The 22,200-nt window shown below is 39.7% G+C and overlaps 1 protein-coding gene and 1 non-coding gene across 2 annotated transcripts in view; one reads left to right on the plus strand and one right to left on the minus strand.

Annotated features, from left to right (window-relative positions):
• Positions 1–22,200, minus strand: part of BABAM2 (BRISC and BRCA1 A complex member 2) — a 397,283-nt gene that overhangs the window by 257,615 nt on the left and 117,468 nt on the right. The window contains exons 5-6 of the mRNA XM_077774132.1: positions 20,480–20,674; positions 740–814 (exon numbers count right to left, since the gene is read on the minus strand). Of these exons, the coding sequence (XP_077630258.1) occupies positions 740–814; positions 20,480–20,674 (270 nt within the window). The remainder of the gene's footprint in view (positions 1–739; positions 815–20,479; positions 20,675–22,200) is intronic.
• On the plus strand, positions 19,876–19,982 carry LOC144239989 (U6 spliceosomal RNA). The gene has a single exon (XR_013337542.1). It is a non-coding gene; the product is annotated as a U6 spliceosomal RNA (small nuclear RNA).

Consider the following 22,200-nt stretch of genomic DNA (forward strand, 5'->3'; position numbering starts at 1 on the left):
AGTCTGTGACTCCCTCTATCTCTGACCCTCCCCTGCTCACGCTTGTCTCTCTCTCTCTCTCCTAGAAATAAATAAAAAACATTAAAAAAAAATTAAAAAAATAAAAAAAAAACATCCAACTTCAGCTCAGGTCATGATCTCGTGGCTTGTGAGTTCTAGCCCCACATCGGGCTCTGTGCTGACAGCTCAAAGCCTGGAACCTGCTTCAAAGTCTGTGTCTCCCTCTCTCTCTGCCCCTCCCCGACTCATGCTCTGTCTCTCTCTGTCTCTCAAAAATAAATAAAAACATTAAAAAAAAAAAAAAAGAATGCCATATACATCGGTCTAAATCAATTCTGACAGACCAACTGTGAAGGTGCCTGAGATGACCTGCTGGCATAAATAAGAAAATGAGATGCCCTTTAGCACGGCAGAATTCATATGCAATCCTACTTAAAGAATGCCTATTAGACAATTTCCATGGTAGTCTTTCCTCCCAATAAGATTACTAACAGTGATTCTTCCCCCAAATTTATTTATATGAATTTTATGTTATAAGGAAAATTCATTTTGAAATTACTTTTAGGCCTACTATTTTAGCTTTTTGATAACCAACTCTGTGAATCTTTATACACTAAATATTTTTAATAAATTCATCATCTGAGCAAAATGCTGGCAAGCCAATCATACAAATATTCAGAGTCAAATAATTACTTTAAAAGCTCATTTACATTCTCATATTGATATCATATATTTTTACCTTGAGAAGGTAGGTGGGAATATTGCTGAAATCCACCGGTAACTTCAAAAGGAAACGAGCTGAAAATTCACCAGTCTGTAGGACGAAAGGTATAATAATGAGGTTAAAATACAAAATTGATTGTAAAGTGACAATTATCACCAAGGCCAATAGTTCAACCTGTTCAAACTGGAGGCACTTTCAATTTGGGTTTCCTAACATCAAGCAAGAAAAGAAGGTTGGAAAAGTAGAGAAAGATCAAAAAGAATTATTAAATTACTAGCTACTAAAAGCACAATTAGAATTTTTTAAATCTGCATTTTTAATGTGCAATAAAATTATAATGTAGCATTACCTTTTTGGTTTTTTTAAGTGTAAAAAGAATACACAGATGCATGATTTTTTTTTAATCCAAGCAATAAAGACAGACCTGTCCCTTTGATTCATTTCCTTTTCCTAGAGCATTCAGATCAATTCACTAAGATTTATGACTCACAGATGACTGACATGTATCAGCATCCCTTATAGTATGTCTGGAAGTACATACAAAGGTCAAACTTCTACCCTTATAATAGGTACCCCCAAAGAAGATTCTAATCTCCTGGCCAATCTATTAACATCCATCATCAACTAATATTTTTCAGTAATTTTCTCAATGAACTAGTCTCCACAGGAAAGATGTACAAAGATGTATAGAATTCAAACACTAACCAAGCCTAAAAACAGCTGCTTTTTTTTTTTAAAGAAAAAAATTCATGTAAAAGAAAAAAGTTTTCCTCTCACTTTATGATGATGGGCAATCAAAGTTGTTTTCTTTTGTTTTTATGATGGGAAAGACTAAGGCATCACATTAAACAAAAAAAAACTGGCATAGTATGGAGAAGGGGTCTTCCTGTTGGGCTATCAGACACCTCGGGGTTCCAAGGAACCTGTCTGCAAAGGCCACAAAGAAGGGTGTTGAGCTGGTGGGGTTCTGGGTCTTTCAACCTCTCTCACTGCACACCTGCAGGTCAGCTTGGGATTCTGACATATTAGGGGTCACTATAAAAACTTGTTTGAACAAAGAACTCCAGGGATGATCCAGAACTACTCTAAAGAGTGGATCTCTATCCTTTTTATGTTTTGTGAACATTAAAGAGCTCCCAGTATCTCCACTGCCTTCCCCTCTTAAAGAAACAAAAACCAAAACAAAGAAACAAAAAAAAAAACCAAACCAAAACAACAACAAACAAACAAAAAACAAGCACCTCGAGTTCCTAAAACTCATCTTTAAACATAGCAAGCATTTACAAATTTTTTTTATGGAGCAGTGAATGAAGGCATATAAGCACACACATGCACACCTCTTACAGAAGATTCCACATCAATCACCAGGCCTTTCTACAACTACCCTAGCAACCGGCTGCACTTTTTAAACTCTGACCTAAAACCTTGAAAATGCAAACAAATATAAACCTTGAGCTCAAAAGATAAAAGTGATAACTACCATCTACATGGCATAGTTTGTTGTTTTGCTGCTTATAACATCTTTTAACTTAGCTCGACCTCCGGCTGAGGATAGAGCACTTCCTCATTGCCACAAGCCTAACCCCATGACACAAAAAGCAGAAATGAGAGAACTGAATGGACAGACTCAAAGCTGAGACAAGCCAGACAGACTCACAGCAGCCACTGTGCCACCAGAAATGTCAGTGGTGAGAAGCAGGGCAAATCACTGGAGCTGAGCAGCTATACTCGGTCTGCAATGCCAATACGTCCAGGGTGCTGGAAAGAACAGTTAAGTAGTCACCTAAGGATCTACAAACAGCTTGTGTTACGGTAGGTAGAAGGAAAAGGTTTGTGAAAGAGCCTAATACAATTCTTACATTTTATTAGAGCCCAAGATGACTAGAAAGGTATGGTTTTGGTGTTTTGTTAAGCAACTGGAGGACTCTACAACTGATACCACCTGTTTAGTGTGAATCTTTGGACCTAATCACAGGGGCTCATACACTGAAAGAGGTTGAGTATAGGGAAAACATAAAACACTATAGAATTATATGAGAGCTTAAGTGGGGTATCTGGCCCAGTAGGAACTTGGAGGTGTGGGAAGAACAGAAAAGTCTTCTTTTGGTGCTGGTAGAGTGCCACAGGGGAAGCGACACTCGTCAAAGAAGACAAATTCCCAACCACTGTCCCCATTCTTTCTCCTATATAATCAATTCTTCCCTCTTTACCCACTCACTCCCACCAGCATGCAAACATCATTTAAAAAGTCCTTCTGGGGGTGCCTGGGTGGCTCAGTCGGTGAAGCATCCAACTTCAACTAAAGTAATGAACTCGCAGGCATGATCTTGCAGTTTGTGACTTTGAGCCCCGCACTGGGTGAGCCCAAGCCCTGCTTCCGGTGAGCCCAACTTCCCTCTCTCCCTCTGCCCTTCATGGGATTTTCTCTCTCTTTCTCTCCCTCTCTTTCTGCCCCTTGCTCACTTGCTCGCTCTCTCTCTCTCTCTCAAAAAAAAATCTTTCTTAACTTCATACCTCACTTCAGGTCCCATCTCATTTCCCTGTTGTACTTTACAAAACAACCTCCTATAAAGAACTGGTCTGTATTCCAAGTGTACATTTCTTCTTTTACTAGTCTCTCTGAAACCCTCTCCTGTCAGCCCTTCCTCCTCACCAGTCAACCCAAACAGCTCATTAGGGTCACTAATGACCTCCTGGTTGCCAAGCCCAAAGGTCATTTCTCAGTCCTATTTCTCAGTCTTCATTTTATTACTTGTTCTCTCTGCAGCATTTTGACATAACTGATTATTACTCCTTACATTCTTCCCTTTGTTTCTAGGATTCCACTCTCTTGTTTCTTCTCTGCTTCACTGGCCTTCCTTACAGTCTCCCAGCCTCTGAACTCTGGAGCACACCACCAAGGCTCAGCCGCAAGATCTCTCTCCTTCCTGGACTCGTCCTAGGTGATCTCATCCAGGCGCAAGATTTTCAACACCATTTATATGCTGATGATTCCTAAATGTTCTATCTCTCCCTATTCTTTTTCCTAACTTGTTTTATTTATCCAACTATCATGAATAAAACCAAACCCTTGATTTCCTTCCTTTGATATTTATTCTTCATTTTAGTAAATGGCAATTCTATTCTTTCAATCCTTCAGGCCAAAACACCTCAAGACCTTGACTCCTCCTCTCTTTCTCACTTGTCCTAAGTTCAAGGTGGCAGCAAATTCTGCTGAGTCTACCTTCAAAATAGATCCTTAGCCCCAACCCCTTCTCACCACCACACAATCACGTGATCTGAGCCACAGCTACCTCTAGCCTAGATGGCTGCAATCACCCCCAACTGCTTCAGCCCGTGTTTGCCAGCAGTCTGCTCCCATCTCCATATACAAGGCAACCCTTTTAACACATTAGTCAGATCACGATCCCCCTTGGCTCAAAACTCTCAAACAGTCAAGTATAGCTTCTTTATTGAATAATCTGACAAGATAGCAACTGAGCAGAGCCGTTAAAGAGGTGAGGAAGAAAATCATGTGGGATGTAGAGGAAAAACATCCTGGGGAAAGAGAACAGGAAGTATAAAAGGGGGTGATGCAGGAGGAGGCCCAGATGTTCAAGAAAGAACATCTGGAGCAAACAGGTACTAATACTGATCCAAGGGCATGCAGACACTCACTTTTCTTAACCCCGGTAGGATGTGCAGCAATCACTCATAAAATTAGTGAACACTAAAGTGACTACTACATCTACGTGGAACATTAGTTAGGTCATTTCTGGGGATGTAGAGAGAGGTTTTTTAGAAGCACCAAAGGATTAGAAGAGGTTGGGGAAGGGAGTTGGTTGCACAGACAATAACAAATCAAACTCAATTCACTTCATTTTCAGTTTAGAGAAGCAAACCAGGTACAATCAATGAACAGCCATTTCTACCTGCTAGTAGATGACTGCTATTTGTAAGTTAAAATGGTGATCTCAAACCATTCACATTGTTAGACCCAATGGCTTGTCTACATTTTTTTTAAAACAATAAAAGGAATAAAATGTAGGATTTAAAAATTAAAACAAGTCCTGTACATATAAGGTAATGGGAAATATAATTATGTATTTAGCACTTGGACTCATGTGAACTGCTAGTTATTTTAGTCCATCCACTGTATTTTAGCTCTTTTGCCCTATTTTAGTTTGTACAATATATTTTTATTCTACCAGCTATTTTAGACCAACATTCCTTTAGAAATGCTCAAACAATCCCTACTTTCCCCCCTATCAAAATGTTGATCCTAGAGCTAATATAAATTTATGTTTATTGGCAAAAGACTGATTTACATGACTAAATTCATAATAAAAGGCATGTGGATCCAAGGACTAACAGGAGTTTATGTTTATCAGCAATGGGCTGATGTACACAACGAAATTCATAACACGAGAAACTCGAGACTGTGAAAGGAAATTTGGTTCTCTGGAAACCACAGAAAGTGCTTTTTGATCTCCAACTTTCAAGCTGACTATACACTCTTTATTTTGCCATTGAGAGAAAAAAGAAAACTTAGCACTTGTTTCTAATAGTGTCGGAAATACTGGAAACTACAACTCAAGAATTCAGCTTTCAGTTCTGCCACTGATTTTCCTTGTGACCTGGAAGTCCTCTCCCTCTGTGTAACTAAGAAAATGCTGATTTAAAACATACCTTAATATAAAATCTGAACCATAAATTATGTAAGGAGTAAACCGTAAGTGAAAAACCCTTTCTGAGTTCTACCTCAGATGACTTTTTCTGTGTTTTTATATTCGAAGTTCCAACAGTTATTCAAGCAATTTACGGTCACGCTGTTGTAACGTCAAAGATTGCTTCCATAGCAATCTTTCCTGTAAGCTGAAAATGAGACATTTAGATGCAGCCAAGTGAACAGAATAATTTGATTTTTTTGTCAGTCCTTGGTCAAATCTTCTCTTGGATAGATGTAGAAAATTATCTGACCTCTGACTGTGAAAATGTCAGCCATTCTGCCAACTGCCTTCATGGCAATTTCCCCAGCTTAGCAATAAATACATGCATCCTTCCTTTTCTTCAAGTTATGGTACACTGGCAAGTAACTTAAACTAATAAGACTCTGGGTCTTGGCAATTTATTAGATCTAACTTTTCTTCTGGTAATAGCAGCTACGTCACGTGACAGGTACTGACAGGTAGACATCTTGTGCAGAATGGGCTCCAAACCCAGGCTGCTGTGTAAAGGGAAATTTCACTTTCTTTCTTAGAGACCGTTCCCTTGTCAACAAGTTGTCGTGTGATCAACCAAACTGACTGCTTCTATCACCTAGATAGCTAACAGCTCAAAAACATTCAAGAATGACTATGACTTTGGGGCACCGGGGTGGCTCAGTCGGTTGGGCACCCAACTCTTGATATTGGCACAGGTCATGATCTCACGGGTCAAGAGATTGAGCCCCACATCAGGCACTGTGCTGACAGCATGGAGCCTTCTTGAAATTCTCTCTCCCCCTCTCTCTGCACCTCCCCTACTTGTGTTCTCTGTCTCTCAAAATAAATAAACATTAAAAAAAAAAAAAAGAAGAAGAAGAATGACTACAACTTTAACAAGGTGACAGTCTAGTGGTGATTCTTCAAAAGGACTCTGACAACCAATAGCCCAAGTCTGGAGACGGTTCCTTGGCAAATGCATAATTACTCATTACATGTGAAAAGGAAAGCCAAAGTCAGTCTAACTGGGATTTCATAACATCTCCTTCTTTACCAAATGTTTTCTAAGCTATATTATTTAATTATCCCCAAACCCTGTTCTATAGATATAATTCACTTGTACCTATTTTAGAAATGAAAAAACTTAAGCCTAACACAGTCAAGAAACTTGCCTACAGCCATTGAGAGAGTAATAAAGAGGCAGAGCTCAACTTCAAGACTCAAGAGTCATTCATCCATTCATTATTATGGATTAAGAGCCTAAAATGTCTCAGGCCCTATATTAGGTATTCAAATATAATGAATAAAAGAGACACGGCCCCTACCCTCTTATAGCTTATCATCTAGTGAGTGAGTCAGATAGTCATCAAAATAATCCTCCTATAAACTACAATCTGTGAAAACTCTATCTAGACTTTGGGGATCATTACTCTGAGGAAACTCTTAGAAAGACAAGTCGTAAGTCCCCATAGAAAAATAAGCAATTAATACCAGCTAGGAAAACTTCAAATAAGCAAAGCAGTAAGAGGGGGCTAATTACACTAGAGAGTCAGGACACAGTAATGGCAGCAGGGTAACACTAGTGTTAAATCAAACGGAAAATAAGTCCAGAAATAAACCAAATACATTTAGCGTTATGGTTAGTGATATGGGGCACCTGCATCGCCATCTAGGAATAAAGTTAGATCCACATCTCATATCATATATGAGGATAAAGTCCAAGCAGATCAAGAATTTCAGTGTAAAAGCTGAAACCATACAGAGGAAAACACTGATGAGTGAGTTTATAACCTTGCAACAGGGAATGCCTTTCAAATCCGGCTCCAAAGTTAGAAGCCATAAGGGAAAAGACAGATAAGTTTGACAGCCTGAACATAAAGATGTGTGGATGGCAAAAAACCACCATAAGCAAAATCAAAAGACAACTGGCAGAGGAGAATGTCTTTGTGACTCTACCACAAAAAGCTAATGACCTTAATGAAGAAAAAAGATGAAAACCCCAAGAAAAACAGGCAAAGAATGTACAGGAAAATACATATAAATATCGTAAACATGGAAAAAATGCTTAATCTTATTCATAACAAAAGGAACACAGATTATCACTTTTTACCAGACTGACAAAAATCCATCAGCACTTCAGAGATGCTGCACTGTGTTCTCACCTCCACTGTTTTTGATGAAAAGTCAGTGTTGACTCAAGTAACTACTCACCTACAAATCAAGTGTCATTTTTCTGTGATCACTTAAGATTTCCCCTTTATGTATGTTTTGCAGTATTCTGATTTGCATTTGTCTTCGTTAGGGTTTGTTGAGATTCATTTTGTTTTAATTTTCAACGTTTATTTATTATTGACAGAGAGAGACAGAGCATGAGCATGGAAGGGGCAGAAAGAGGGGGAGACACAGAATCTGAAGCAGGTTCCAGGCTCTGAGCTGTCAGCACAGAGCCTGATGCAGGGCTTGAACTTACAAACCACAAAATCATGACCTGAGCCAAAGTCGGACGCTTAACCAACTGAGCCACCCAGGCGCCCCGAGATTCTTGAATCTGTAAATTTATGCCTTTTGCCATATTTGGAAATATCTAGGCATTATTTCATCAAATAGCTCCCTGCTCCCTCTTTTTCTCCTCTCCTCTCCTTCCAGGCTCCATGTTCACGTGTATTAGATGTTTTTATTTTGTCCTGTTAGCTCTGCCTTCCCCTCTTCCAAGTATCAACCCCTATCCAGTATCTGACTGCTTTCAATCACTATCCAACACCTTCAGGCACATGGCTTTATATTCTGTCCAGAGCTTACAGTTGTTTTTTGTGGAAGGGTTGGTCCGACGGGACTAACCAGGCCATTATGCAAAGTGGAGCTTGACAGAAATCTTTAAATATGTTAATACACTGTTGGCAATACTGAGGAGAAAGAACCACTGCCGTGTATTGCTGCTGGGTTAATAAATTAGTATAATCTTCATGGAGGGCATTTTACAGATAAAATTATAAATACACATAAGCTTTGATCCAGCAATTCCTCTTCTAGTTATTTATCTTACAGACATACTTGAACACATGTAAAATGGCAGGTATAAAGATGAAGGAGCTCTCTATGTGCTTATTTGGAAAAGAAAATCCTGTATTAAGTCAAAAGCAAAGCTGCCGAGCATGGTGTATACTATATGTTACCACTTGCATTAAAAGGGGGGAATGTGTGTATGTGTATACATACATAAATGTGTATTTGTATTTCTTTCTACATGTATAAAGGAACTCTGAAAAGGGGCACTCGGAAAAAGCTATACCAGTGCTTATCTGGGGTGGAGGAGGAAAGAAAGACGGTCCTGAATGGATGGACACTGGACAATGATGGGAGAGAGACTTTTCCCCACCTATCTTTTAATAGATTTTGATTTTTCAACAATATGAATATATTACTCAAAAACTTTTAAAAAGGAATTGGCACTCCAAATTGTGCATAATGAGATGCTCCTAATTCATGCCTTCACTTATTCATCCATTCACTCAGTCAGTCATTCAACAAACATTTACTGAACACCGACTGTGCCAAGTGTCAGGTCAGGTAATGGAGGTCTTAAGACAAACAAAATACAGTTTCTATGTTCATGGAGTTTAAAGTCTGTTTTGACTAGACAAACAAAATATTACGATGCGATGCTCCAACAGAGATATTCACTGGATGCTCTGGAAGTAACGGAGTTAGGACTCTGCATTTTAGGTAACAGAATTCCATTTCAAATTCACCTGAGCAAATGAAAGATCATTTGTGAAAAGGATCTGAGGGTTTCTCATGGAAGCTAAGACTAAAAACGCAGCCCAACCTCAGCTCAAAAGACTCGAACACCTTGAGCAGTTTGTCCTTGTCTCACCTCTGCTCTCTCTGTGCTTCATCTTTCTCTCCAATTACCACTTTCTCATTCCTCTGACTAGATAATATGAGAAAAAATTTACATGTGACACACCAGTTACTCACAAGGACACTAAGCTCATTCTCTCTGTGCCACCTCCACACTCCCAAGCAAGAATTCTGTTTGGCTTATGTGCCTTCTGAACTAACCAACACTACCTCCGGAGTTCTTCACGGTAAAAAAGCTAGGGGTAAATTCACTGAAAATAACTGAAAAACTAGGAAACATTTTAGGAGTGGGGGGAGTAAGTTATGCGCACTCTCCCCCAAAAGCCATAAAACGATCTGAGGGGCTGTCTCACAGAACACTTCAAATACAGGATTCTTCACCTTTTCCCTTTTACTACATGGAAAAAAATCATTAAAACCTCAAGGAAGGGTCGCCTGGGTGGCTCAGTCAGTTAAGCATTGGACTCTTGATCTCAGCTAAGGTCTTGATTTCAGCATCGTGAGTTCAAGCCCTGTGCTGAGCTCCACGCTGGGCATGAAGCCTACTTAAAAAACAAAAAAACAGGGGCGCCTGGGTGGCTCCGTCAGTTAAGCGTCCAACTTCGGCTCAGGTCATGATCTCACGGTTCATGGGTTTGAGCCCCACGTCGGGCTCTGTGCTGACAGCTAGCTCAGAGCCTGGAGCCTGTTTCAGATTCTGTATCTCCCTCTCTCTCTGACCCTCCCCTGCTCACACTGTCTCTCTGTCTCTCTCTCAGAAGTAAATAAAACATTTAAAAAAAAATTTTTTTAACTCAAGGTAGCTGGTTCTTTGAAGGCCCCTGAAGACCCCTCTATGCAGAGAAACCTGTGTAAAGAGTATTCCCTACATCTAAATGGCCACCTAGGAAACAGGACAAGGCACCCAAGATTTCAGAGCAAACAAGTGGCTTCCCAAACAGAGGCCCATGGCATGAGTCCTGTCCTTCCTCACAAGCTGCTCCAAGAGGTACAGGCAAAGTAAGTGAAGAGGATTTCCTTTGTGCTTCATCTGCTTCCATAAAACCAGGTCTTTTCCACTTAATGCATCCTGCTGCTAGAAGAAATGTGAACTTCCTACTGATAGTTCTATTATTTAAAAAAAAAAAATTCCTTTTAAATGTCAGGAAAACTGAAAAAGCCATCACATTCACATTTAATGTCTATAGGTATAAAGTAATTTAGGGGCACACACGCACCACTTCTTAGGAATCAAGTCAAAACCTGCAATCTAAACTACTGTGGGCAAGATCCCAAGTTCACCTACTGACATCCAGGTCAGAATCCAATATAACAAATCCATTACAAAAACAACAAAAATGTGAGCCCCTGCCATGGGTTCATTTATTTCAAATAATGTTCAACTCGTAACAGTTCCATGTGATAAACAAAAACAAACAGATCTGTCAGTTCCTAGAAGTGTGTGTATGTAACACAGCTGATAGCCACACCACACCCTTTTCAAAGCAGCACAAGTTTATCCCTGTCTCCAAGTCAAGTGCCAGGAGGGCACAACTCCCAAGCATGTAAGTTCAAGGACGACTATGGGACCCCCTGCTGACGAGCATCCCCAGAACACCAACTCCATCCTCATGGCCAAGGTAAAAAGGCCACGTGCTTTCCGACCCTCCAGATATCCTGATCCCTCTCTTAGCACTCTGGCCCTCCTCTCCCACCATTCTAGACCACTGCTGTCCAAGAGAAAGGGATACAACACAAATGTAGGCTACACATATGTGTGTAAGATTTTCAGAATTTTCTAATAGCCACATTTAAAAAGGTAAGAGAAAACAAGTGAAATCAATTTTGATAGCCTATCCCAATATATCTAAAACACTCCCATTTCCACATGTAATCAATATAAAAATTGTTAATGAGATCATTTTTCTGTTCGAATTTTGGTTTGTATTTTGCGTCTGCTTACCTCCCAGGTCACAGTAAGGCTGCAGGTGCTCAACAGCCACATATGCCTGGTGGGCTGGCAGCTCCTGTACTGGGCCGAACCGCTCTGGACATTTTTCCATTAATACTAACCCCCACGTTAAGTTAGATTCTCTCTGTTACAAACACCTGGAGATCTACTGGAGCTACCGACTACTGTGAACCTGGAACACTCCTAACAAGAAGGCTGATACACGTCATCCAGTTAGTGGGGAGTGATCACGGGACCCCACTGCCTCTTCCAGATAATATGTTTTTTTCTCCACCAAATGCTGCCTAAACCTACTTTCTCTACTTCGTTTTCTCCACCTGCATTCCTGATGCCCTGCAACAGGCTCTTCTCTGATCAGAACACCATCAAAACTGCTCCGGAATGATAAGCACCTCTGTCTCTATTCAAAAGTAAATTTCCCTTCCACCTTGCTTTCCGTTCCTTATCTGCATCTTAGTGGCATCAACTTCTGCTAGTCCACATATGGTGCTTTACAAAGAACAGCATTTTCAGAGATAATACAGGAACAATCACTAACCTAGAATTTATTGAGCCCCTACTATCATAATTCACTTCAACTATTTACAAAAGAAGGCTAATGATAATAACAATACTTTGGATTACACAACCCCATGTTTGCTCAATTCTGTTTGCTTCCCTGGGTGACAGGGAAGTTATCTCCAGGAAAGTGAAACAGAGAAAATCTATACTCACACGTACACAAAACTAATGACAAGATTAGAATCTGAAGCTCCCATCTCCCAGATCACTCTCTCTCCCACACATTTCCAAACAGCCTCTGCCCAGAAGGACCTTAAACTCCAACACATACTGCTATAAAAGTAACCAGACACAGAGGCCATTAGACTGAGGCGGTTCTAATGCCTTGGTAGGTGACTTAAGCAAACTGAAATCTAAGCTAGTCATTTCCTATAAATGCCTCAAAATTAAGAAGAGCAATCAGTCACAAACAACCAACGAGGCTTTCCCAAATAATGCAACCACTTGGGCTATGGCAAAAGTTTCCTGCTCCTGTGTCTTCTCTACAAAAACCCTACCCCTAGCTTTTGTTGGTAGAATGCTCCTACAACTTCGAACTGATGCTTACTCAAATAAACTCTTAAAAATTTTAATATACCTGTTTATTTTTTAACACTGCTCCTATACTTTCCCTTCTAAGTAACATCACAGCAGGATGAGATGACAGAAGCCTATGCCGTTAACTCAAATGAGGAGCACCTCATAGAACAGCTCCTTTCTTTTCTGCACAGTATTTTTAAATGCTGCCAGAGTTTAACTTATAAGCCATAGATTCTGAAAATCTTACTGGCATTTGGGGTCAACTATATATATATATACATATATAATTGCTTCACATTCTCCATTATATAAGCATATGCCATTATTAAGAAAAATACCCACAAAAGGAAAAAAAATCTGTTGCCAAAACACTGTTTTATCTCACAGATCACCCACTGGTATTCTTTAATATGTAAACTATGTGAAAATATGTGGTTGCAGAACATCTCAAAGCATTCATTTCATAGCAGGAAAGAAAAATGTCTTTGATAAAAATATGAGGTATGATAACTAACTTCGAGTTCTGGGAATTAAAAGCCAAAGAAAAATTCACAAACTTCTGCACTGTGCTTTGTTAAAGCTAAAAAACACTGGTTCTTTAGACACAACAGACACGTGCAGGAAATCCTGGCAAGGCAGTCGATATAGGTAATATAAAATGAGACCTTAGGCTTTACCCATTGAGAAGATTTATAATGTACCTTTATTTTGATCTACTATATCTAAACAGTATATGTGATTTTATACCTGTGGCTTATGAGGTGGCATTCATCAAAATTAAAATTCTAACCTTAACACTAGTTCTGCTTAAAGAAGTAGCAGGACTGAGATCTTTGTGGTGAGGAATAGTTTTGCATCTTGACTACAGTGGTAGTTACAGGAAATGATGCATGTGGTAAAATGGCATACACATACATTGTACCAATGTCAACTTCTTAGTTTCCATACTCTACTATCGTCATATAAAATGTAACCACTGCAGGAAACTGGGTAAAGGGTAAAGGAGAAGCCTACTATTTTATACCCTCTTGTGAATTTACAGTCATTTCAAAATAAATAAATATACCTCAAAAAAAAAAAAAAAAACTTACCATGCAGGTANAACATTTACCATGCAGGCACATAAGAATTGCTTATTCTAGGGGAGCTTGGGTGGCTCAGTCGGTTAAGAGTCTGACTCTGGATATCGGCTCAGGTCATGATCTCACAGTTTGTGAGTTCGAGCCCCGCTGACAGCGGGGAGCCTGCTTGGGACGCTCTCTCTTCCTCTCTCTGCCCCTCACCAACCTCCTCTCTCTCTCTCAAATAAGTAAACTTCTTACAAAAAGAATTGTTTATTCTGAACATATAAGCTGACATTCCAATGTATCATCTGTTTTCTCCAGATTAAAAAAAAAGAGTGTTTACTAAAAATTATAAAACCACCACAGACACAGAATACAATATTCAAAGATAACATCTACTCATTCATTAAAAGAGATGGGCAAGGCACTAACAGAAGTGACTTCATAAAAAGATAAAGGCAAGAGGCAGAAGGTTTTTGTTGGTTTTCTTAAAAATGTTTACCTTCAGGGGTGCCTAGGTGGCTCAGTCGGTTAGGCGTCCGACTTTGGCTCAGGTCATGATCTCACAGATCATGGGTTCGAGCCCTACATCGGGCTCTGTGCTGACAGCTAGCTCAGAGCCTGGAGCCTGCTTCAAATTCTGTATCTCCCTTTCTCTCTGACCCTCCACTGTTCATGCTGTGTCTCCCTCTCTCTCAGAAATAAATACAAAACATTAAAAAAAAATTCTTTTAATGTTTACCTTCAAGTGTGCACTTGCTAAAACCTTCTAAATGGAAGTTAGGGGGGAAAAAGAAGACTGTCTTTGAGGTGATATGGAGGAAACACTGTATTTCAAATTATCAGACTTGTCAGAATGTTGATAATATTTTCCTTTTGCCAGATCACAATAAAATAGAGGAGGCATCTCAAGTTTTTAAGAGCCTCAAACTTTAAGAACCAGAAATGGAAAGTTAAGAATATAAATACATGTAGCAGAGAAAATTCAATGACGAGAAAGGTGAAGACAAGCAGTCACCATTCTCTCGAAAAAATATAAAATTTTATAATCCAAAGGTATTAAATAATTACATACACTCTTGGATTCATTACAGAGAGTATTTATCAGATGGACAGTCAGATCAGGAGAACCAAAATAAAAGGATTTATATTTAGGCCAGGAAGGATATGTTGATCTTATGGTGGTTTAGTTAGACAGTATATTAATACTAATGTTTTAATTAATAAACATCGATATATTTCATACAAAAGTCTTCATGCTTCAATATTCCAGTAAGAGATGATAGATGGGATTTACTGATCAGTACACCAGTCATATATGCATGCTTACAATTCTTCTTCCCCATGTATGTCATGCCCCTAAGTTATTCTCCAACCATTCCCTGACCTTCTCTACCTATCATGCTGTCTGTGTCCACTGTCCCCTATGGGCTTGGCCAGTTCCAGTTCATCGTGACAGCTTTCCATAGTCACTCCATTCCTCAATGATCGGGCCTTCCAAATTCTTATACAGGCTGTACTTCCACTTGAAACAACTACCTGGCACTGCTACTTCATTTTTTTATGAATATATACAGAGTCTTCTCCACTGGATTTTAACACCTTCAAGAGCAAAAGCTATGACTGGTATACTGCCCTTTTAGCCCAAAACTAGCAGAGTAGATTTTCCATAAATGTATATCAGTCCTGCACTGGCTTAGCCCTATTAAAATTGCATCTTGTGGTCTGGTAGTACAGCATTACAATGCATAAAAATATAAAAATGATTTTAAATAGATTCTGTAGTCTTTCATACTACCATTTCAAACTCTGTGTTATCAGAAAACTTGAAAAGTGTCCCTTTCAATATCCTAATAAAACAGTGAGCAAAACAGGCCCAAAAGAAAAGCCCTGTGACATTCCACAAGACACCTGACGGCTGACAAGAGATATATCCAGTCTTCTAGGTGTAGCTCTTCCACATATTCAAACGCCTAAGAAAGGAACATACTGTCAGTAGAATTTTATGGGAGAATGAATGCTTTATTGAAAAATGAGATAATCTAAGTCAATGACATCCACCTTCCTTAAAAGGGTAAAATAAATTGCCATGACTATTTCTTGGTTACCCAACTTTTGTTCCAACTAACGCATTCTTATTTAAATGCCTGCAAATGATCCACCTAAAGACCTGAGTACCACTTCTTTTCAAAATTTCCACTAAGTTTTTACTCTCTACAGTCTTATAGAATCTTTCTGCTTCTCCACAGTTTCTCAAAGATACCTCTGACAGCACATCTGCCACTTTCTTAAGTACCCTGAAATAGAATCCTGTAGAGCCTGCAGATGGAACACTGCTTTGCCAATACCTTGACTTTGGCCCATGGAGACCCATTTTCAACTTCTGAGCTCCAAAACTAGAACACAATACATTTGTGTAGTTGTAAGCCACCAAGTTTGTAGCAGTTTTTTACAGCAGCAATAGGAAAACTCATACAGTCCCTGATTCAGAAACTCTTGGCTCAAAATCAAGTTCCTTTCTTTCTGCCAGGGTCCTGTGTTTCTTGTCCAGATTCTTGGTCTAGGTTTGGACTCCATTAGCAAACTGTCCTTTAATGCATTCCTGAACCAGTATGCCAAGTTTCAGTGTGTTTCATCCCTCAAGACCCATTATATTCTGTTCCTTGGCCAGTAACGAACTCATATATTTACTTTTATATTCTCAGCTCCCACGTCTACTAGGCTCCCTAGCCCTGCTCTGCTGTAAGCTTGACCTTTAACTGTCCACCTTGCCTTGTTGTGGGATTCTCAGTTTCTTTACTTCCCCTAAATCCATACCATTGCCCTATGCTTACAAAGTAATTAAAATACTAAATCAAAATAAACTGAGGAGAGGATAGCAGCAGGTTTTTTAAGTGAAGAATGGAGAATCAATAACATTAAACACAAAGTTTTTAAAACACTATAAATTCAAACTGTGTAGCTGCTTTAAATGAATTTATACCTTAATATCTACATGGACCACAAGTCAAGTATTAGCTGGGCCAGTGAATATTCAAGTTGACCCTTGAACACAGGTTTGAACTGCATGGGTCCACTTACATGGAGATATTTTTCAATAAATACAGTACAGGACTATAAATATATTTTCTCTTCCTTATGATTTTCTTAATTTCTTCTTTTCTCCAGCTTACTTTATCATAAGAATACAATACATAATACATATAAAATACAAAATATGTGTTAATCGACTGCTTATATTAGCAGTGAGGCTTCTGGTCAACAGTAGGCTGTTAGTAGTTAAGTTCTGGGGAAGTCCAAAGTTATATATGGATTTTTTTACTGCATGGGGGAGGGGAAGAAAGATGGTGACCCTAACCCCATGTTGCTTAAGGGTCAACTATAATTTTAAAACTTTTTAGATCAGGGGCGCCTGGGTGGCTCAGTCAGTTGAGCGTCCGTCTTCGGCTCAGATCATGATCTCACGGTTTGTGAGTTCAAGCCCCGTGTCAGGCTATGAGCCTGGAGCCTGTTTCAGATTCTGTGTCTCCCTCTTTCTTTGCCCCTCCCCCACTCATACTCTGTCTCTCAAAAATAAATAAGCATTTAAAAAAAAAATTTTTTTTAACTTTTTAGATCAGAAAAAGTGCCATAAAACTGGATATATTTAAATTCAGCCTTAATATTCAAAGGGTGAATTGGGTGGCAAGGAAAATCCTAAAAATTAAAGACCAGTTAGTTTGAAGTGATTTCCATTTTCAAATGAGTCTATCAGCACTAAAGACAACTCAGGCTCACCACAAAGTCATGCCAAATTAACCTAACATCTGTTTTTGAGAAGAGAATCATGATGACTATTTAATAAGAAGAAATGCTAGGACTAGAGGATAAACAAAGTTTTCCTTGTGAACAGATTCCTGTTTCAAAATCATCAACAGTTTAAAACTTAAACTCTGCAATCTTGGTGGAAACTGAAAACGGTGCGGCCTTTATGGAAAACAAGTAAGGAAGCTTTTTAAGACGTAAAGATAACATTAGCAAGATGACCCAGCAATGCCATCCTTAGGGATATAATTAAAAGAATTCAGTACAGCTTTATTCCTGATAGCCAAGGGGTGGAAGCAACACAAATGTTCATCAACGGGACACTGTTTATGTGGATAAACAAAATGTATATACACTTAACAATGGAACACTATGCAATCTTAAAGAGGAATGCAATTTATCACGAACTACAACCTGCGTGAACCTCAAAGATATCATGCTACATGAAATAAGCCAGTCACAAAAGGACAAATGCGGCACGACTCCACTTATTTGAAGAACCTAAAAGACTCAAAATGAAAGATACAGAAAGTAGAAAGGTAGTGGCCAAGGGCTAGAAGGAAAGGAAATTGGTACTTAATGAGTACAGAGTTTCAATTTTGCAGGATGAAAAAGTTCTAGAAATCTGTGGCACAACAAGGCAAATATTGCACACTATTGAACTGTATACTCAGAAATGGTGAAGATGGTAAATTTAATTTTATGTGTCTTTTACCACAGTAAAATAAACAAAATCTTTTTTTCTTAAACTTTGGACTGAACAAACAAGATGGTTTGTTACAAGAATAAATTTGAGACCTACTGATTCAAAGGCAATAATCATGTGTAAGACCTTGGGAACATGTGCTTTAAGAAAAGGCTGAAGAATAAAAGGGGAGGAGCCATATTTAACTTAAGAAAAGGAAGGCTAAGTGAAACCTGAAAGAACAAACGCAGAGAAGGGAGCCTGAAAGTTATTCTATTGTTTAACTAAACTCAACTTTATTAACTCATTCATTCAACAATGTTTATAGAATGTAAACACTGTGGTCGCCACTGTTCCAGGTGTTTCTGATGCAACAGTGAACAGAGCAAAGATCCTTGCTTTCATGAAATTTTACATGCCAGTGGGAAGAGATGCACAAACAATAAACATAATAAATGAGCATGGGAGGCTATTTCTAAATGGCTCCCAATGGTCCCGGGTATCACACCTCAGGTAATTCCTTCCCTGCATGTAGACTGGACTAAATAGAATGCAGCAAAGATGATGTCACTTCCAAGATTAGATTATAAAGACTATGATGTCTGTCTTGCTCAGACACTCTTGATCTCTCCTGCTTGCTTGCTCTGGTGAAGCCAGCTTCCATCTTCTGAGCTGCCCTATGGGAAGGCCTTGTGAAGAGGTGAGGAACTGAAGGCGGTGCCAGCCAAAAGCCAGCATTGAACCAAGACCCTCAATCCAATGGCCTACAAGGAACTGAATGGTACCAACAGCCACATGAATGAAGTTAGAATGGATCTGTCTCCAGCTGAGCCTTGAGGTGACTGCAGCCCTGGTCAATACCTTAAATTCAGCTTATGAGAGACCCTGAAGCAGAGGATCTACATAGATTCCTGACCAACAAAAACTATGATAATAAATGTTGTTGTTTTAAGCCACTAAATTCTAGAATGATTATTTTATGCAGCAACATATATTAATACAACATGTTAATTACATGTTAAAAAGAGTTGCAAAAAAAAAAGTAGAGCAGAGAAAAGGTGGGGGTGTGTGAGATACGATTTAAGAAAGGGGTGTTACAAAAACTCACATGTGAATGTTTATAGCAGCATTATTCACAATAGTCAAAAAGTGGAGCAGCTCTTTCTGCTCATGGGTCCTGTCCCCATACTTTAATAAAACCGCCTTTTTGCATCAAAAATAATAATAATAGTCAAAAAGTGGCAACAACTCAAATGTCCATCACCAGGTAAATGGATAAACAAAATGTGGCATGTCTCTAATGGAATATTCTTCAGCCACACAAAGAAATGAACCAGTGATCCATGCAAGACTCTCAAACATATTATCCTAAGTGAAAGAAGCCAGTCACAAAAGACTACATATTGTAGGGTACCAATGGATGAAAAGAAAATCTACACAGAAAGAAAGTAGTTTAGCAGTTGCTGGGGCTGGAGTAGGAAGAGAATCACCCATAAGCGGGTGTGAGGGATCTCACTGGGGTGACGGAACCAGTCTCAAACAGGGCTGTGTGCTGGCTGCTCAACTTGGCAACTGTATTAAAAAATCACTGAATTGTACATTTAGAGCAGGTAAATTTATGGTAAATTATACCTCAAAAAAGCTGCTTTAAAGCGGGGTGTTAATATAGGCAGATAGAGACTATAACACACGGGTAAAAACTATAAAGGAAGGGTATCAGCCAAGAGAATATCTAGGGAAAAGAAGGCAGAGGAGGGAAAGGCATCCAAAGACCCTGGGGCAGCGGTGCACCTGTGTGTCTGCAGCACAGCAAGGGTGTCAGCATGGCTGGACTTGGAAAGTTCTAGGCGGGAGAGTAAAAGAATGAAGTGAGAGAAGCAAGGATGGGTAGAGTATGGTGGTGACGGCAGCACGTAAGGCCTTTTCACGTCCATGGGCTTTTGCCATTCGAGAAAGGGACAGGAGATGAAAGTTCTGCACAGAGGAGAGATATGACCTGACTTGCATTTTAAAAAGATCCGACAGTGCTCCCTTGAGCAGCACAAACACTAAAACTGGAACAATACAGAGAAGATTAGCGTGGCCCCTGGGCAAGGATGACATGCAAGTTTGTGAAGCGTTCCCTATTTTTATAACTAAATATAAACATAAAAAGACCCTACAAAGTAGAAAAATGATAAAAGGAGATTATAAAAGGGTCCATAAAGCTAGCTACCGCCAGAGTTGCTGACCTCTCTGATCTGACTGGGATACTGAGACGTTTTACATTGAAAAGGAGGGGATGCTTGTGTCTCAAAACATGGCCTGTGTGGCCCGCACCAGACTCTGGTCCAAGGGGGCCTGTTCTACAGGGAGGTCCTGAAGTTCCACCTCTGATGTGTGAACACCTGGCGCTGAGGGGTGAGACTCTAAATTCTACACACTTCCCAGGAGATGACTTTTGAGAAGCATAACGAACCAGAGGAACACTCAAGTCCCTTCAAACTCTAAATTATGAGAAAGTATACAGGCAACCAAAACCACGCTTGTCTAGGGAAATGGCTGGGGGTTACTATAAATGAACATTCGAATTGATTATTTTATTACAGACAAAGTGCCCTTTTTTTCCCCATTCTCGAAAATCCTTACCCAGTTGTTTTTTTTCCCAGCATAAATTTCCATGTTCTCTCCATACTGTGGCTCTTCCAGTAACGTCTGGTACTCAAACATGAGGCGGGAGCTCTCACGGAGGCGGCTGCACTGGAACTGGTGATACTGTTGCACAAGCTCCTTCACCACAAGTAACAGACATTCAGGATTTGAAGGATTCCAGGAGGCAAGGTTCTGCAGAAACCATAAATAAAAGACCGGTTGAAAAGGAATTTTCATACAAATCCAGTATCCCGCCAGCACATCAACATAGAGGAAAACAGTGATGAAAATCTAAGAGGAACAGACTATGCTTAATTAGCGATAAACTCAGAACTTAAGTTATGAAGGTCTTTTGAGCTTGGTGACTTCTCCTGTCTCTGAAAAATCCTTGCAGAAAATCAAGAAGGGATTCCATCATGAGGAGGCAGTGAAGTGTGAAGCAGGGTAGTAACAAAACAAGAAACCTAGATACCCTAGAACATCATCATTTTAGCCCTGGGAGACTTAATTTCCTTCTTATTCTTTTACAATTTTAATTTTTTTCAACCTGCACATAAATCCAGCATTATATGCTAACATCATTCAACCCAGATCCACGGACCATCTGCATCTATAATACCAGATATAAATAAATGCTCTGTAAACACTGGAGCCCCACAGAAATACAAGCACATCGATGATGGGTTGATCTAGAAATGATAGGAATGGAGTAGAGAAGAGAGAAAATAAGCTAGGAAATACAAGGTTGAGAGAGAGGAAGGAAATGGCTGTGAGGGCTGCCAACCAGGAAAGTAGGTGGGAATGGGGGAGAGATTTGGTAAGCATACAGTCCTTGTTAAGCTCACATTCATTCATTCAACAACAGCTATCAAATGCCTATGATTAAGAATCAGCCACTGTTCTAGGCAGTAAAGAAAACAAACCAAGCCCTTGCTCTCCACGAGCTTACATTTTAGTGGCCAAAATAAACAACAAACAACGAACTACATCAGATGATAATAAATGCTACTGAGGACAAAACAGCATGTATCTCAGAAGCCTAGTGAAGGGAGTGGCTCAAGGAGAAAGAAGTGATCAGCTGTGTGAAATGGTGTTGACACGGTGAGTACGGAGGTCTGAGAGCTGACCGCTAGGTCCAGTGACACACCCATCAATAGCATCCTCAACAGGCGCTTTTGACAAAGTAAAGCGTGACCGTCGAGGGTTCAAGAGAGAATGGGTAGAAACTGCACATAGCTAGTATAGATGATTCAAACTGGTAACCAGAGGGGAGTGTGGGGTCAAGGGAAAGTTCTACTCAGGGATTTGCAGCCTGCTGGAATGTCCACGTAGAGAAAGGGGGGACTTATGGGGGTGGGGTCCAAAGAGCAGAAGGAAAGAAAGCAAATAGGTAGACAGGGATGGCATCTCTGAGAGGGCTGGCTTTAGAAATGAGCACAGAGAGCCCATTGACAGAAACAGGAGGAAGAGCCAAGTGAAGGAGTAGGAGCGCAGGCAGGTTGTTGCGTGAGGTGACAGGAGCCTGTCGCCAACTTCTCTCCTTAGAGCTTGTATGTTCTCCTTGAAACAGGAAGGACAGTCATCAGCTGGGAGTCAGGAAGAAGGAAATGATATTGGAGAAGAAAGTGTGAACTAGTCATTTGAAAGAGTCATTCAGAAGAATAAATGTACTGGGGAAATGTAGGAGGAATTCCAGATAGCACTAAAAGCCCCACTGG

This window comes from Crocuta crocuta, unplaced genomic scaffold, assembly GCF_008692635.1.
Source record: "Crocuta crocuta isolate KB4526 unplaced genomic scaffold, BGI_CrCroc_1.0 scaffold246, whole genome shotgun sequence".
NCBI lineage: Eukaryota > Metazoa > Chordata > Mammalia > Carnivora > Hyaenidae > Crocuta > Crocuta crocuta.